The 18,915-nt window shown below is 36.8% G+C and overlaps 1 protein-coding gene across 2 annotated transcripts in view; it reads right to left on the bottom strand.

The window, feature by feature from the left end:
• Nucleotides 1-652: 652 nt before the first annotated feature.
• The window catches only part of LOC129002982 (phosphatidylinositol 4,5-bisphosphate 3-kinase catalytic subunit delta isoform), a 35,672-nt gene continuing 17,409 nt past the window's right edge, over nucleotides 653-18,915 (bottom strand). For both annotated transcript variants that reach the window (XM_054431140.1, XM_054431141.1), the window contains exons 11-19: nucleotides 15,856-15,986; nucleotides 15,533-15,676; nucleotides 13,613-13,873; nucleotides 12,905-13,093; nucleotides 12,354-12,496; nucleotides 8,946-9,097; nucleotides 6,800-6,970; nucleotides 6,005-6,124; nucleotides 653-4,985 (exon numbers count right to left, since the gene is read on the bottom strand). In XM_054431140.1, the coding sequence (XP_054287115.1) occupies nucleotides 4,857-4,985; nucleotides 6,005-6,124; nucleotides 6,800-6,970; nucleotides 8,946-9,097; nucleotides 12,354-12,496; nucleotides 12,905-13,093; nucleotides 13,613-13,873; nucleotides 15,533-15,676; nucleotides 15,856-15,986 (1,440 nt within the window). In that variant the 3' untranslated portion in view covers nucleotides 653-4,856. The remainder of the gene's footprint in view (nucleotides 4,986-6,004; nucleotides 6,125-6,799; nucleotides 6,971-8,945; nucleotides 9,098-12,353; nucleotides 12,497-12,904; nucleotides 13,094-13,612; nucleotides 13,874-15,532; nucleotides 15,677-15,855; nucleotides 15,987-18,915) is intronic.

Genomic DNA, 18,915 nt, shown 5'->3' with positions numbered 1-18,915 from the left:
TTTAAATAAAAATTTTAGAGATCTTTTACAATTTACAAAATCTCACCTGAACAAAAAAAACTATATGGTTAAATATTAAAAAAAATATAAGATAGGATCAGAAAATGTACCTACAACGTATGCATTTTATAGATAAAAGTTCAAAAGTAAAAGTCCTCTAATAATGAAATACTTGATCAAATTCCTGAAATTGTTATTGAAATCCTCAGAACTTGTGACCCTAACGTATACAATTTGAAAATTAATAAATACTTGTTATGAGTAAATGGCAGCGCGGCAGCTTATATCTTGAGCTTGTATCTAACATTATGTAAAAATATGTGAGAATGTGTACAGTCAAAAAATTGATAATGTTAATATATCAATTATCAATGCAAGGTTGATTATAATAAAAACAGTTTTTTTTTACAATACTTGAATATGGCAGTTGAGTTTTCTTTTAAAAGAGCACACAGTCAGTTAAATACTCTAGCAAGTTATATTGAATGTTTTAAAATCTATTTAAACTGTAACATACAACATTGATTTATTAGGATAGTTATAACCATAGCATAAAGATAAAAGTATTACTGTAATGAACAAAAAATTAAACCATTCTTAATTTTTAAAAACATACATTTTTTACCTAAAATATAACCAGGAGATCTAAAATATTCTCTTCAATAAAACCACTATCAATTAAATTTAAGATATTTCAGATTTGGATATTCGTAACAGAGTTAACAATTCAATGAGAAAATTAAATGCGACGAGTGTACTTGTAAAAGCGCCATTTAAAAACTATTGTTCCAATGCAAGGTTAGTCTCTGCCGTGAGACGTTGTTTCGCTTGCTGCTTATTGTGCCAGTTTTATACTTCAATCTGGTAAATTCGTTTTCAGATCTGACTATTTAATCAATGGTAGGGGTTGTTACAAATTATTTATTATAGTGTGGGGTTTAAGCTTGGATGTAATGACATGCAATTTAATAATGATAATGAATTTACTGTAGCATTGTGGAAGGAACCTAACCTCATAATTAATTGTGCTTGACCGCTTTTTTGTGGTATTTTCTTATGGTGTATCCGGGTCCTTCGCCCCTGATTTTTCACTCCATTTGGCAATACTGAGGGCCAGCTAGCAGTATTGTTTAGTGCTGATCCCTGTTATTTACTAGGTTCTTGTAAAACTACGTCCACAATGACTGGGACACAGTATATGCCTCTCATTTGTCAACACTAACGTTTGAAACTAGATTTAAACGTTTTCACACATTCATCCACGCAGCACATTAGCTGTTCCCGCCACCGGGGGCGGCCGGGTATCGCGCAACCGCATTGAACGTGTAAAAAAATTGTAATAACCATTAGGTAATATTTGGGGAACTAGACTTAAAAAAACCTATAACTACCTAGGAGGTTTTAAAAACAGAATTGAAATCTGTTAAACTTAAAAAAGGGACAATTACAGTTTTTGAATGAATTTGGAAGATTAGCTTGGAGAAAAAAATATTTGACTTAAAAAGCATTGAAGGGGCAGATACAACACATAGGCTTACAGTAATTCACTTAGAATATCTCTAGTCTGAGGAAGACTTCTTGGTTACATATTAAGTTGTATGTTTTGTGATCTTCTTCTGTGTTATCAACTACAGTAGAGCCCCAATTATCCAAAGCCCAGTAAATATGTTCATACCCAACGTATATTAATGGGAGATGCCGAAATGGCAGGAGACGATAGCTGCTGTCACCGAGACTGCAATATATGTTTTTGTGTTTTGCCAAAATCATGGGAGGATTTAAACCAGTAAAAAATTCATATTGTACTTTAATGTTATCAAAAGAGATTAAAATTATGTACCGGTATCTCATTTTTACTCTTAATGACCAATCTGAAAAAATCCGCTATCCGAACAACCCTAGTCCCTATTATTTAGGATCATCGACTGCCTACTGTACATGGAACTCTTTAATATAGTATGTTAGTAATTTATCTGACCCTCGTCTTTAATGTGAACAATTTTGAGGAGAAACTGCTTTTAAATGTTTTAGGATGAATCAAAGAAATAAATTTAAAGATACCAATAAAAAATATAAAATTGAATCCTTGTTACATGGAGCACCAACGGCGCTGAGTTAATGGGGATTGAAAATTTATAGGAATTACATCCTATAAACTTGCATTTTTTTCTGATCATGTTTTTTATAAACCCAAATGCACGAGTTTTTAAAGGATCACATCTTTATTGAAGCACAAAAGAGATTTTTTGTGGTAACAATTGGTTTTTAAATTGGTTCTTTAGAAAAGAACAAACATATAAAGTAAAACTATTTACAGGATAAATAAAATATTTTAGATTGTCTGAGAGAATATTGTAATTGCACTCTCTCCTTCTAGGAACTAAACTAATCTAGGAACAGTTGTCAACACTATCCTTGGCATCCAAACATTGTCCACGTAAAGGTACAAGCAAGTACTAATATGGTGAAAATATGTTGGTTATATACAAGAAATTGTAAAAGGTGAAAGTTACGATTTGTAATTGTAATTTAAGAGGTAGGTAAGTATAGGTTAATTGGGATGGAAATTTTGTCTGTTTCCGTTTTATCAGCAAATCTTAAGTTAAATGAAATTGAATGCTCTGAGACAAGCATTGCAGTTTGTAATTTAACAGAATTAAATTTATTACAATCCAGAGTGACCAGCAAACTTGGAAACTGGGATTTGTTGATGAATTTTAATGACTGGGAAAAGTCTATGCATTTTCTAAAGTATTAATAAATTTTAACTGTTAATTAATTTCTACCAATAGCAATGACTGAGCGTTCAGTCATTGCCGGTGTTCTATTTTTTTTATCGTAATTCAAGCAAGAAAGTTAGCATACTAGTGTGACAATTTTACTGAGCTTAAGAAGTACAATCAAAGATGTTGTTATGATCTTGAGAACTGGTTACAACGTCGCCATGATCACTAATGTTGCTCATGAATGTTGGCACGATCTACTTTTCAAGGTTTTGGTGGTTTGAATATTGGTTTGGGCACATCAGAAGTGTGAGTAGATTTACGACGATTAGTAACTTCACATCCAGGAATAGATTTACAGCATTTGTTATTTTACAAATTTTGTATCCATAGACTGCATACTGTCTAATTGAAACAAACAAAGTAAACCGAATTAGTTTGTTCCATTAAAAATACAGTTAGGTTTCCCAAGAAATCTCAATAGCCCTGGACAAAAGTCTGAATAGCCTATGAATAGTGTTGACAACAAACAATAAAAATTACACAACTGTCATAGAAGTAGATTACTGTTAGTGTCCATTACACTATATAATTATTATATACTCATATACACTAAGGTATTGCACACAGTCGTATTGCTTAGTCTTACCTTAGCTCTAATATGTACACATTACTTACTTCTACTGACAACTGTACAGTGATTCTTTTCAATTAGAATTAAACTATTAATCTTTGATTTAAAAGCTTAAAATAGTTAAAATGTAGTTCATAAACCACAAAGAAAGTAATTGTAAAACCTTTCTTAAAGAAAAATCACATTTTTTTGTCATCTGGATAAAATATGTTTATAACAAGTGTATACATAAAAAAATATTTCCTATAAAATAAAATTAAAATTTAACTCAAATGATAAAATGTATTATGTACAGTATAGTAATAAAAAATATGATCTTGTTGAATAAATAAAATAAATTACATGATTCAATGTTAAAATATTAGATTCTATTTTAAAATGATTAAAAGGAAAACATTATTCTCTAACAAAATTGAGATGATCATAAGACATACACACGATTAAAAACCAAAATTAAAAAACAATAAAAAGAAGTAGACTATTTTACACACATTGATGCTGGCACTGGTAGTATAACGATTTCTTAACATTTAACTATTAATCAATTTGACTATTAATTACATACGAGCGATTAAGCTTAGGGCGATCATTTAGTAAAATACCGCATAGCTTATGTTAAATCATCTACATCATCAGACTATTTCAGCCTTAGAGTTTCCTAATCATTCTTAAAGGCTTAATGAATTACATAGTCTTTAATTCTTTAGGTTCCACATTCCAGTGTTCTTTGTTAGGGACATTCTCGTCTCAAGTTGAATTCCTTAATCGCAATACATCTTTCTTTCCAACAAGAAAATTGTCCACCACTACAATGTCTGGTAAAGTCTTACACTTTACCAACATTTAGGATTACAGTTGTGAAAATACCCTTTACCATTGACTTGTGGATACTGAAGTACATCTAATCTACATGGACCAAATGATTCAACAATTTGCAATTAGATAAGAACGTAGATGAATGAGCCACCTTTAGAGTGAGTTACTGTTGTAATTACAATTTATGCGGTTTACATTTCTCAACGATGTATTTTGTAAAAATAAAGTATGAAGAACTGGTTTTAATTTACATAGCCACCAATACAACACTCGACACAGAAGCGATCTGCAATTTCCTGTGAATAGAACGGCTCTTAATAAACCTTTGCTATTGTGTCTGGGTAGGAAATCTACAATAACCTCCCAGTCAGCATTAAAGCTGAAGAACATATCTTAACGTGTCCACTCGTTTTAAGTTGGTTCAAAAGATGGCATACACAACAGAAATCAAACATTTACCTAATTTCACTCTGTTGATAGCTCAATTCAACATTGTTCATTTTTTTTTCAAAACTACAACTGAATGGGAATGAAAAGTCTAGTTCTATCCAAGGTCAACAGTACTGACATGATTCCAATACTTAATACTTTACCAATGAATTTCCTACTGCAGCTTGTGGAAAGTTAGGTTAGGGTTAGACAGCACCAGTGAGCGAGTACAGCAGTCTAGCCGTGTCCGGACGTCATTGCTTGTTGTTCTTCGCCAGGTTGTGAGACGCCCAGTTGAGCGAAGTTTTCCACGAGTTGCACAACGCTTCGTCAAACTTGGACTTGAAGTGTGACAAAGCCTCTTGTTCCGACATGTCCAGCACCTAGAAAAGCGATTGTCAAAGAGTTTGTATAAATGTTGTAGTAGTTTACGCAACGATCGCGAAAAAGATAATGTTAACGACAAGAGTAGAAAATTTAAGGTACAAGCCCTGGCGAGTGCCTTAAAAACTTGTACGAGTGTCGTTAACACTATTTAGTATTTACGTGAGTTGCGTACACTACTTTACCTACGACCAGTTTTTTATTACAAATAATCACTACTCAAAACTTCTAAGAGAGGTTATGATTTCGTTTATAACCTCTCATTGCCACTGACATTGATGTAATGACTCATTGCACCAATCACTAATTGGACCAATCGTTAACAATTAAATTGGTAAACAGCTGATTAGCTGAAGTTCAAAGCATTACAATTTTACTTTTTCTCTCTCAACCCTTGTACCTCATTGGTTCGTTACACGTATTGATAAGTATAACTATGCTGTTATGTAAGGAAACAGTGCTGTTATGTGAAACTTTTCAATTCTGAACTGAACTGAAACGGTTTTTTTTTAAAGGTCGTAGGTAAAACTATTTAAAAGCTTTAGGGAAGTTTAGTACGATAAAGTATAGAAAATATTTTTAAACAGCCAAAATGTAAATTTTGATTCAATATTATTATAAAGTAAATATTTATTTGTTTTTATCAATCAAGAAAGCTATTACTTGAAGTTAGAATTCAGAACAATACTGTGTTTAAGTCAAGATTTAGAAATTACAACAACCAATAATCAAACAGTTTGAAACCCCCAACTACTCTAGCGAACATCACGATGAAGTCAGTCTACAGAGGGATACAGGTATCCATCTGATACCTACAGTATTGTCTCATTATATAAATTCTTATAGTTAAAACATAGTAAAATTACAAATCATAACATAATCCCTTTAAAATGTGGGGTAATAAAGGTAAATTTCACATAAAATTAACAAAGGCTAAATGGTAGTAATCAATATTCAATTCCATTCGATAATAGCAATTTCAAAAGACAGCTAAAAGAGTTTATAAGTTAAACTTTACCAAAGTATCTCTAAGGTAGTTAAGATCCTTCTCTGATGATAACTCAGGCAGGCCAGTGGAGATCATCATTGCAAATAGAGACAGAATCAGACAACCATGCTTCCTCAAGATCAAGAAAGCCTGCAACAACATTACATCACAGTTTTAGCTATGTTCTAACAATTGACACTAGCCAATTATTGGATTACTGATTCCCAAACAGCATACTGACTTTGTATGAGATTAGCAAACAGAATAAAATAAAAAAATCAAGTTAGTTTACAGTTATTAAGTTTTAAAACAGACAGTGAGAAGCCAACCTAAAATTAATTCTTGATATATTGAGGAAAACAATGCACTTCCTGTAAGTTGCTTGTCATTTCGCTACCTTTTTTCTTGCTCACCCAAAACTAGTTAAATAAGAATGGAGTTTTTTTAGTTTGTTTTTAAGATTATGAAAAATTTGATAAGAATACTTAAATCAATTTTAATACTAGAGCTAAAGGAGTTATTCAAATAAATAGGGGAGTAATAAAGTAAAAGTTGAAAGTATAGGTGGATTATTTTTAACTTGCACCTTGAATCAGGCATTTTGATACTTAATGCTTATTCTAACTATGTGTGTTTACCAAAATAATTTTTTTTACAATTTGGATTGTTTTTATACGATACGGGAAACATGATAAAAGTAAGCATAGTTAAATTACTGAATAATCAATTTAGTTTCAAAGAAAAGGATCGTTAAAAAAGTAATTGGATTTTGCCATCAAATTAAGTATATTTTGACTTGACTATATTTGTAAAAATATATCATACCCGTTCACAAGTTTGCTGGAACGTCTGAAACTCCAAGGCCTCTTTCTTGTTCTGTCCTTTGTTGATAACGTAGACAAAATCATGGGTGAGAACAAAGGGCACTCTCTCCCTCCGAAACCCAAATTTTTCCTTGAAGTGCCCCAGGATATGGCCAAAGTCTATGTGAAACAGCTGACAAACAGAAAGGCATGGATAAGTTGTAATGTTTATAGTGAAGAAAAGTAATGTCATGTTAAAAGTTAAACATCTTGTGCCAGAATCTTATGAAGAATCGAGTCCCAAAATTTAAATCAAAGTGCATTTTTCACCAAAAACATTCATGATCAGTTCCCAGCACAAACAGCAGGGGAGCGAGCTGATTTAGTGGTAGAGCACAGAACTTCCGTCCCCAAGGTTACCGATTCAAATTCCATCAATCACCAATGGATTTTATTTAAATTATAAATATAAAGCCCCAGCCTCTGGGCCAAGACTGAATTAATGCAAAATAGTTTATTCCCTATATGGAAAGTTCGCTAAAACTATCCTATGCTGGAGCTAGGATTTTTTTAAATAAAAAAAGATAATTTCCCACAAATGTTATAAATCTATTACTTATTTAATACGCAAGCAGGATTTTTGTGACAACTACTCCTCCGAGACTACTGAACCGATTGGCATGTTTTTGGTGTCATTGGAAAGAGCGTAACGTGAAGTTGTGCAGGAAACCTTCTATTTAGGGAAATAATTAGAGAGTGAGGCCCTGGGGCCCTTTAAAGTTTCGTATTCCTCCATAAGATTAACATGGGAAACAAAAAGTGTTATGAAACTCCAGCTGTTGTCAGAAATTAAAAGTGAGAAGAAGAACATATGTTAATTGTAAACAGTCAATAAGTTTGATAATTTGACAGTTTGCTACAAACATTTACTGACTTGGTTGAAATGAAATATTTACTATTTGAACTTGGGTTGGCGTAATATTACAATGGAAAAAAGCGAGAGAGCCAGGATAAATTGATATAATCTGTTATATACCGGACCGGTACATCTTAAGCATTCCATATTCTTTGAGTCAAATCTTATAAAGTCATCAGAAATTATGACTGTTATTCGTTTTAAAATAACACCTGTAATACTTAGCAATTGCTCGAATTCGAGCAACAGGGACACTAGTAATATTAAAAGATGGTTGTCTAAAACAGTGATATGTTGTTATTGTGGTACTTATTGCAGTGAAAAATACTACATGACACAATGATAACTATATACACATACAAAATTATACAACCAAATGATCAAATAGGTTAAAAATTACGGAAAAGCTTATTGGCTGATTAGGAGTATTATGTACAGGGATAGGAATCAGCTAGTTTCACTGGTAGATAGAGTCCAGATTAGCTTTAGTAACACGAAAATAAAACTTTATCAGAAGGGAGAAAATATGACTGGCAGTTACAGTTCAAAACTGCCAGTCTTCATTTTTCTCCCTTCTGATGAGGTCTCTAACACGGACAAAATATCATATTTGTGTCATGTGTTACTAAAATTTATTCATATTCTTGTACATAATACTCCACATGATCAAATAGTTAGTACAGTAATTGGAACTATTTTTCCTGGGATAAACAAAGAACAAATTTTATAATGAAGAAAAATGACAGCTCATGTCCTCCACTTCAGAGTTAAATTTTTACCTTAGGGATAAGAATAACTACTTTAGTACCATTACGCACGTTTTCAAAACAACTGTCTTTGCTAGAGTAAAATAAAACATTTTATATGGTATTTAAGTTAGTCTGATGAATGCCTCTGATGAGATTTTTCTTCTTACCTTGTATTTTGTGTTTGTCAATGTCATAGAGATTTTTATGTTTTTTTTAGGAAACTGTTAAAACGCTTGTTCCTATAATTATTGTCAACCTTCTGTTAGATAGCTTCATTAATTAATTGATATTGATAGCCTAATAACTGAAATCTGGATCCATAAAAATTCTGGGTATTGGTGAATTTGATTTATTGACAGGATAGCTAAGGTTTGTAGTTGCAGATGTAAAATTGCTCACCAAGCACCAACCATGTATTTGTTAAACAGTTAACAACAAGCTGTAGGCTATATTATTTTAGACTCTTTAAAAGATAAGATTAGAGTTAAATATGTTTACAGTACCTGGCCCGTCTTTTTGACCATGATGTTGTCACTGTGTCTGTCCGCCACACCTAGAACGTAAGTGGCCACACAGTATCCAGCACACGAGAATGTAAACTCCTCGATTGCCTTATTAAGCGTCGCCTCCGTCGGGTTATGGTCTTTCAGCCACACTGAAAAGCATCAATAATTATGGTTAGTATTGAGTGTTAAAAGAAATACATCACTCAGAAAACAGCTAATAACATTAAAGGTTTGAGTTCTAAATAGATACACAGTATCACCTGTCATAATCAAAAAACAGGAGAGAGGGATAATTTTGTAAAAACAAAAGGCATTTTTCAGCACTTTAAGTGACGAGAACAAGTCAATAATTTAACTGAAATACTTATGTAGGCTTTTTAAATAATCTTTATGGCCTAATATACAAAAGAAGATTGCTTTTGCACTACTACTAACGTTCTCCTGTTTTTTCCTCCTGAATATCACATACTAGTGTAGCTGTTTCTGTCTACTTCTATCAGACAGATATTGTAAATGATAGTGTAGGTATGTATTGTAGGATAGTGTGTTTGTAGTTTGCATTGTGAAGTAGTCATCAAACGTAACCCTGGACTCATAGTGCGTGGAACAAGCAACATATTACCTATTAATCTTTCACTTCCGGAGACCAGCACCATACTTTAGGAATCGACTAAATACATGTAAAAGAGTGAAAATCAGCCGGGAGGCAAGCTTTAAAATAATTAGGTCACGGGCAGTGACGTCATCAAAATGGCCGCTCGGCCAATAACAATAATGTCGCATATCTCGTAAACCGCGTAACCGATTTTGACGTATGACATCTTATTTGAAAGGTCTAATCATTATCTATAAAAAAGGTTATTACATCTTTAGCGGTTAAACCAACGGTTTCTTTGTATTTTAGAAAATATTAATTTTTTACGCCCCACAAAATGGATTTTTGCATTTATCATTTGGAAAAATTAAAATAATCAAAATTTACTTTCCACCGTTGAATCCAGCTTTAAAAGGTGAACAATTTAGTATTTTGAATCATCACTCTATGTATATTGGTTACCGAGATATTGTAAGTAGTAAACACAGAACACTCTGTCCCCCATGTTATCCTTATGGGAAAAATAACATTCTATATCTCAGTTATTTTTTAACGTATCTTAATACAACTTGGTATGTGATTTCACCTAGTTGAGCTACTTGATAATTACTATAAAATATTTATATTTTACATTTACACGACAGCAAACCTACATACTCATTTCCCATGTTATTCGTATCGCGAATTTTTATGCATGATTATTTATGAACATATGTTGACAAAAACTTGACATTGAGCTTAATAATTAATTATCTAAGCATTTGAAATTCACTAAGTATGCAGGTCTACTGCAACGGGGGTTTTATGAATATTAGTAATTTTATTTTGGGAAATATTTTTTTCCTGGGTTGGTCAGACTGATAACCGAAAAGATATCTGATAGCAATTTGTCGCAATTGTTGAATAAGAAACGTGATAAAATCCTTATTAATGTGTTGTTTTTGTTCTTTTGAGTTTACATTTTTCTAATAATTTTCATATAGGGTTTGACGTCTTTTGTGCTCCGGGCCCGACCCCGTCGGTAGGAGCCACCGGTGGGGTATGCACTAGAAGCGTGTTGAGCCCTGGCACCCCCGCACTAGAGGCGTGCTGAGCCCGGTACACCCCAGTACTAGAGGCGTGCTGAGCCCGGTACACTTCGCACTCGACGCGTGTTGAGTTCGGTACACCCTGCACTAGAGGCGTGTTGAGCCCGGTGCAGCTGTTTGGCGTGTTGAGCCCCGGCATCCGTTTTATTTCAGTTTAAGTCCCCGGTGGCCAAAAAAGCTGCCTCCCGGGACCATGGATCCGTCTGGAGGGGGATGAAGAGGCCCACCTCCACTATTTAAGAAGAGAAAGAGTTGTCTGGGAGAGACGGCAGTCTGCATCTGCCAACGGAACGGGCAAAACCGACTGTAGCTGCTGCGTTTAGGATAGTAACCCACTCAGTATTTTCCGAGACGGAGCCAGTTGGAGGACTGCAGGAGCCGTGTCGATAGGATTTCTGTGAGTCGCTACGGAGAACCAACGTGGGGAACCCAGGACAGAGGGGTCTCGAGCCGATCGACCAAGAGGTCAAGGGACCGCCTAATAGATTGCGCTGGTCTATGGGGTTTCGAAGTAGAAGTCATTTGTCAATAGTTTTTGTAAACGGTTCTGAGAATAATAAATGTATCATATAATTCCTACAAGTTTTCAGTAAATCTGAGTCCTGAAAACTCCCGAAAAGGTCTAAAGCTGTAAAGCAAGGAAAAGCTGAGAAAGTACAGTACAATGTTCATAAATAATCATGCATAAAAATTCGCGATACGAATAACATGGGAAATGAGTATGTAGGTTTGCTGTCGTGTAAATGTAAAATATAAATATTTTATAGTAATTATCAAGTAGCTCAACTAGGTGAAATCACATACCAAGTTGTATTAAGATACGTTAAAAAATAACTGAGATATAGAATGTTATTTTTCCCATAAGGATAACATGGGGGACAGAGTGTTCTGTGTTTACTACTTACAATATCTCGGTAACCAATATACATAGAGTGATGATTCAAAATACTAAATTGTTCACCTTTTAAAGCTGGATTCAACGGTGGAAAGTAAATTTTGATTATTTTAATTTTTCCAAATGATAAATGCAAAAATCCATTTTGTGGGGCGTAAAAAATTAATATTTTCTAAAATACAAAGAAACCGTTGGTTTAACCGCTAAAGGTGTAATAACCTTTTTTATAGATAATAATTAGACCTTTCAAATAAGATGTCATACGTCAAAATCGGTTACGCGGTTTACGAGATATGTGACATTATTGTTATTGGCTGAGCGGCCATTTTGATGACGTCACTGCCCGTGACCTAATTATTTTACAGCTTGCCTCCCGGCTGATTTTCACTCTTTTACATGTATTTAGTCGATTCCCAAAGTATGGTGTTGGTCTCCGGAAGTGAAAGATTTTTACACTTGTTCCACGCACTATCATATATGTGTGACACCTTACTTTTAGCGAATTTCCCATATAGGGAATAAGCTATTACCGTAGGTCTCATGGTAAGACCTAGACCCGGGACCGATTTACTTTTTCGTTTTGAGGTCCCCAGAGGCCAAAAACACCATCCGTTCAAATTCATATATATATATATATATATATTTATATATGTGTCCGTTAGCGCGATAACTCGAGCAAAAATGATCCGATTTTGATGAAATTTTTCCTTTGTCTAAGATGCATTTTGGGTTTTTCATTTTCTTAATCTCTTTGTAACCAACACAATGTACCACATAATGTATCCTAGTATGTTTGACTTAAATTGAATTTCAAATTCTCTACTAACATAACAAGGATCCTTTCTTGAATGCCGATGTTGCTGAGAACATTCCCTTCTCCTTCTGAATGTTGGCAATAGTCTCAGCATTGAGGACCACTTCTATCAGTCCTACTTTGTTGTCAGTAGATATACAGTCATACGGATTCATCCTACAAAAGAACATTATAAAATCAGAAACAAAAACATTGAATACAAAGGAATATTTGTAATGAATGGCAGGTGTTGTTGAATAATCTATTCTGCCTACCAGAACATTTTCTTGACAAAACTTTGGACTACAGGATGAGGTAAGAAAGCCCATATAAAATGTTCACTGTCACTGGCAGCATTTTCAAGCAAGAAAGTTTTGGGTCAGAAAGAAAAATGTCATGAAATGAATGGTGGACAGGAATCTTTCTCATGGTTATTAACTGAATTAATAACTTTACTCAAGAAAATCTGTGGCTACTTTAAGACAAGGGTCAAAAACTAGGTTGTTCTGGTTAAAAATATAAATCAGGTTTGTTTAAAAAATAAAATACAACTTTTTTCAAATATTGTAGATTAGAATTGCTTACCTCAGATCTAATCCCTCGTCCTTCCACAGACGATCCATGATTCTGATCATTTGTAAAGTAAGCATGTCTTGACGTAGATCATCTCCGTTTTTGAAGATGATATAAATGTCATCACCGTAGATATCTTCATTCTCAAACACGACCCACAACGGCCGCATCTTACTGTCCATCACACGGCACTTCTCCGCTCTGGAAGCGTTAAGCAAATATTGGTTATGATAGTGTTTCACAAGGGGAAAAAATAACTTCACCTGAAAAAAGACCATCTCATGATCTTACACAAGAAAACACAAGCAAAAAAGCTTTTTTATTGGATGTGTAATGTGTGCAATGGCAACTTACATAACAAAAATATCTTGCTTAATCCTAAAAATGCTATTTACAATAGATTTTAATTTAAATATTTTGGGGAAAACCAGCAAAGGAGGGGCTCAAAATCTCTTACAATCCTGCAAGAGTGAGCTTCTCTAAAGTTAAAAGTAAAAATGGACAATTACGGATACACCGTTCCCTCACCCATTAGTGAATAGCAGGATTTGAACCTGGCGCCTCAGTGAATATGAACTTTGATGTGGTAACTATGCTCTAGTCTGGAACTGTTTTACATATCACTTCAGGCTAGGTGTACAGTGAGCTACGGCATAGTCACATAAAAGAAGTTGGTGATTGGCAGTATTTGAACCCCCCACCTTGGGCACAATGACCTACCTAACTCTCTTGATGCGGTAGCTAGGGTCTAGTGGGCTCTGTACACTAGTCAGACTCTCCATGTCCAACAGCATCTCTTGCAGGTAATGTTTAGCCTTCTCCTTGTCCTTGCGTAGTCGCACCTGCTCCGAGGTAGTCTTCAGCCTGTCCAGGAACTTGATCTGTCGCTCCAGAGTCCGCATGTGCTCCTGACTGCCACGACAGTACGCCTCCAGGATCAGACCAAACCTCACTGAGACGGAGGCCACGTGCATCTCTGACCTGTGTGTCAAACACAGTTGGAACTCAACAGGGAGGTAGAATAAGTAGGTACCTAAGCTAAGACAGTAGCTCAATGTCACTGTCTTGGGATGATAAGCCAAACTTTGCTGGTTTGACACTTAAGCCTCGTTCACACGGGGCGAGTTTACACGCTACTCGCCGGAGTGTAAGAAGCCGGCAAGTTGGCGAGTGTGCTTGTATTCGTTCACACGATGCTTTTTCTACTCGCTCAGTAGCGGCTTGAACTAAATCCTCCGACATCTTCGAATAACATGCGCACAAGCACAAGCAACTGTGTTCACACTGGGCTACTTTACACGCCTACTCGCTCAAAAGCTGGCGAGTTGGCGTGTAAAGTAGCGGCACCGTCAACTTTTTCCAGAGCTTTTTTACAAGCAGCTTTTTACTCGCTACGTCGTTCACACTGAGCTATTTTACTAGCTGCGTGTAAAAAAGCCGGCGTGTAGCTTGTAAACTCGCCCCGTGTGAACGGGGCTATACACATCTTATCTTTGCAGTTACCACTTGCTTGCTCATGTAACTTACACCGTAGCAGTACTTCACTGTTATTGGGTCACTATGCTGCACTTACCAGTTTAGTCTAGGGACATGCAATTGAAACTGTTGAACGTAAAAATAAAATGGAACAGGAGTGTAGTAACAGCTTTATTTTTGTCAGTTTCAGTACTACTTGATATTTTGCAAGAAAAAAACTGAGTTAGAAAAAAAGCTTTCCAAACCCCATAAAATTTGTGTAGATATTTCTTTAGTCCTGGGGTCAAACAAAACCTGCCCCTTTTATCTTTAAGTCCAAACACTAACCACAAGACTACACATAGTTTTTTAATTCGTCCAAGCTTGTTAAATTTGGTGGCATAGTAGGGTTACAACCTGTCAATCAAAGATTAACACACTCAAATGCTTATTTAGGTGACTAAACGTAGGTTCTATGGCTTCATTTGAGTTGTAAAAATCCTTCAATACAAATGTACTTGTGTTATTTATCTTAAAATAGAATTTAACCGAAACCTAGGATCAATCTACTCTCCATAAAGCAAAATCCAAGGTGCTGCCATTGAAGTCAACTTTCTCTCATCTTATGAAGACGGGATGATCCGTTTGCTCCTTTCACACTATACGGTTTCCCCGACCAATTGAAAACAGTATGATTTTATGCCGTTTCTAAGTTTCTTTTACATTACACGGTTTCTGATTGTACAGCGAGATGAATGTTACAATGTTACTATAAACATAAACAGGGTCCAATTAAGAGGTCAGATTGTAAACAATAAACATTCCAACAGCTAATTTATTTGCATTGGCTAATGGGGCCACGTTGGTTAGTTAATGCTTGCTGTTAACTATATATATGCCAATGACACACGGCCAAGGCGCGACAACCAACCGGTTTAGTGGCATTGGACGGCTGCAATATGGCCCTGGTTTCTGTTGTCGCTTTGAACCGTATAAGTTAGCGTGAAAGCTCTCATGCTCATTTTCACACCAATAAAAAAAATTACCCGAATGGTTTTTAACCAACCGCAAAGAAGAGACCACTGTTTGCTTGGAAGCTTCATTCCACCCAACCCAGAAAATTGGTTAGGAACAAGGAAAGTGTGGCTTTTGATAATCTAAACTAAATAATGTAAATAATCAAACCTGAGATGCCAGAAGAGGAAGTGGCCGATTTTCTGGTTGATGAAAGCTCTCCTTAGCAGGAACTCCACCAAGTCGCAGTACAGGTAAGACTCATGTTTCAGTGCTTGTACCAGCTGCAGTAGGAACAGGGATAATACTTCATCACTGTAACACACAATCTCATGAGTCTCTTACAAACATACATGGTTTGAACAAATTATCAATGGTCCTCAAGAAGAAACTTCTTGCTTGTAGAAAAATTAGTTAGCTTAACATATAGATTAGATAGGAATGTTTTTGCAATTAGTGATACAATAAGAGATAAATGTTAGGTTGCAGCCTACCTAACATCCATCAAGCATCGGACAGCGAAACTCCTAACTGATTGGTCTGCGTAAGCGTAATCTAGCAATTCCAAAGCTTTCTCAACTGGAAGCTTAGGCCATGTTTTGATGAGGGACAGGGCTTGTGCAACCTGCAATCATTACAATAACAAACATAGTTTACTCAGTAAAATTTTATGCACATAACAGTTCACGAGGTAATGGTAATCTAACAAATCAGTTGTTTAAAGATTGTGTAGGAGAATTTTCACAGGATTTTAAACTTACTAAACATATTACTAACTTGGAGAACAGTCTTCAAGATAGCAAGGCTACCAAGTGGTTAGGACGATCATTTAAATTAACCTATACCTGTGATACAGTACAACTTTGCTAAGTATTAGGGGTCTGCGGGTCCCCGATTTTTTCGGGTCGGGTCGGGCCAGTGGAAGGCCCGAGAGACCGGGTCGGGTCAGAGATTTGTTCCGGCCAAGATCGGGTCGGGCCAAAAAAAATAATTATTAGGCTATTTTTAAAGTTATAATAAGTAATTTTCAAAAAAACACTCTTATATACATTATTACAGAGGAATTAAAATGTTAAAATTAGAATTAAATATTAAGTTTTAGGGATGGACGGGTCCCGAAATTTCGGGAATTTTTCGGGAAAAAAATATTCCCGATTATCGGGACGGGATTACATTTTAATCGGGAATTTTTCGGGACGGGATTTGGTCCGATCGTAGGCAATTTTACCGCTTCGCGAGTGCCGATGACGCCGCTATTGCGAGCGATAGGTCCGCGAACGCAGGAGACGAAGTCATTTCGACGATCGCACCGTGACCGCGGAGTCCTACCGACGATCATGCCGTGACCGCGAGTCATACCGACGATCGCGCCGTGACCGCGGAGTCCCATCGACGATCGCGCCGTGACCGTGGAGTCCTACCGACGATCATGCCGTGCCGCGAGTCATACCGGCGATCACCCCGTGACCGCGGAGTCATACAGTGACGTAGCCAGGGGGCGGTCCTGGGGGTCCGGACCCCCCCCCCTTCTGGTCTTAAATATAATATTTATTGTTAAATTAAATGTAGAATTATATAATCGTACTGTATTGGCGTTGGGGTTGATTATTTTCAATGCCAAGAGAGCTAAACTAGACCGTTTTAGGGTCTATATTTATAAAAATTTTCCCGGACCCCCCCTTTACCCGGACTCCCTGGTCGGTCGACCCCCCCTATTTTGAAATCCTGGCTACGTCACTGAGTCATACCGATGATCACGACGTGACCGTGGAGTCCTACCGACGATCGCGCCGTGACCGCGAGTCTTACCGACGATCGCGCCGTGACCGCGAGTCTTACCGACGATCGCGCCGTGACCGCGAGTCATACCGACGATCGCGCCGTGACCGTGGAGTCCTACCGACGATCGCGCCGTGACCGTGAGTCATACGATATTTTGATGCCGTGACCACGAGTCATACCGGCGATCACCCCGTGACCGCGGAGTCATACAGACGATCGCGCCGTGACCGTGGAGTCCTACCAACGATCGCGCCGTGACCCTGAGTCATACCGGCGATCACCCCGTGACCGCGGAGTCATACCGACGATCACGACGTGACCGTGGAGTCCTACCAACGATCGCGCCGTGACCGCGAGTCATACCGACGATCGCGCCGTGACCGCGGAGTCCTATCGACGATCGCGCCGTGACCGTGGAGTCCTACCGACGATCATGCCGTAATCGCGAGTCATGCCGACGATCACGACGTGACCGTGGAGTCCTACCAACGATCGCGCCGTGACCGCGAGTCATACCGACGATCGCGCCGTGACTGTGGAGTCCTACCGACGATCATGCCGTGACCGCGAGTCATACCGGCGATCACCCCGTGACCGCGAGTCATACCGACGATCGCGCCGTAACCGCGGAGTCATGCCGACGATCACGTCGTGACCACGGAGTCATGCCTACGATCATGCGGTGACTGCGAGGCATACCGGCGATAGCTCCGTGACCGCGGAGTCATACCGACGATCACGACGTGACCGTGGAGTCCCACCCACGAACGCGCCGTGACAATGAGTCATACTGACGAACATGCCGTGACCGCGAGTCATACCGACGATCACCCCGTGACCTCGGTCATTTTGACGATTGCACCGTGACCGCGAGTCACAAGTTTCCATAGGTACCTGTATATTGTTACCCATTTTTTTTGTTTTTATAGATCAGTACCACAAACGGTAAAAATTGATTTTGTAAGCTTTTTTTTGGTAACTGCAATACTCAAGACTTTCTTTTTATGCACAGAAAAAATCCCGTCCCGTCCCAAAAATTGGGAAGGAAATAAAAATCCCGTCCCGTCCCGTCCCGAACTAAAAATTCAATCCCGTCCATCCCTATAAACTCACGTTTAAGAAAGACACAAGACAAAGACACAGCAGAGCAATTATTGCCTTACTGTCACTAGCCAGAGCCAGTCGTCTACTGACAAAACAAAAGCCGTGACGCAACAGTGCAAAGAAAACGAAGTCAAAAGAAAGACTATTTATCCAGAGGTACCAGTTTAATTATTTATTGTTTATTCCATACCTAGTTTAAATTATATTTTAGTATTTTATTTACATAATAAATTATAAACAAAAAGAAATATCTGATATAGTGTACAGATCTGTATCTTGTCCTTTTTGTCATTCAGTAACAAAACAAAACAACACTTCTGATCGTCTGGTTCGGCATTTTATGGTCACCATTTAATTTTTTTTTAAAGTATCAAGTATCAACAAGTCTACAAAGAGGTTAGGCCTAAATATTTTATAATTTTATGAAAGTTTTCATCAGTAAAATTATTTTTTTCTTAAGTTAGATTGAGTTTCAAAAAAGATATTTCTAAGATCCAATACAATATTTACAAGACACAAACTACCATGAATTAATTTCTTTGGAAATTATCTGTAACAGTTTTATATTTTTGAATAAAGAAAATATATCTTTTTGTCTCTACTTCCTTGTTTTGTTACTTGTATTTTGTCAGCAATTGGAACAACCGGGTGGTGTAATAGGGGCGTGG

Source organism: Macrosteles quadrilineatus, unplaced genomic scaffold (assembly GCF_028750875.1).
Source record: "Macrosteles quadrilineatus isolate MER2022 unplaced genomic scaffold, UCM_ALF_1.0 Scaffold_9__3_contigs__length_116548681, whole genome shotgun sequence".
NCBI classification, from domain to species: domain Eukaryota; kingdom Metazoa; phylum Arthropoda; class Insecta; order Hemiptera; family Cicadellidae; genus Macrosteles; species Macrosteles quadrilineatus.
This window is presented reverse-complemented; position numbering and strand designations above follow the sequence as displayed.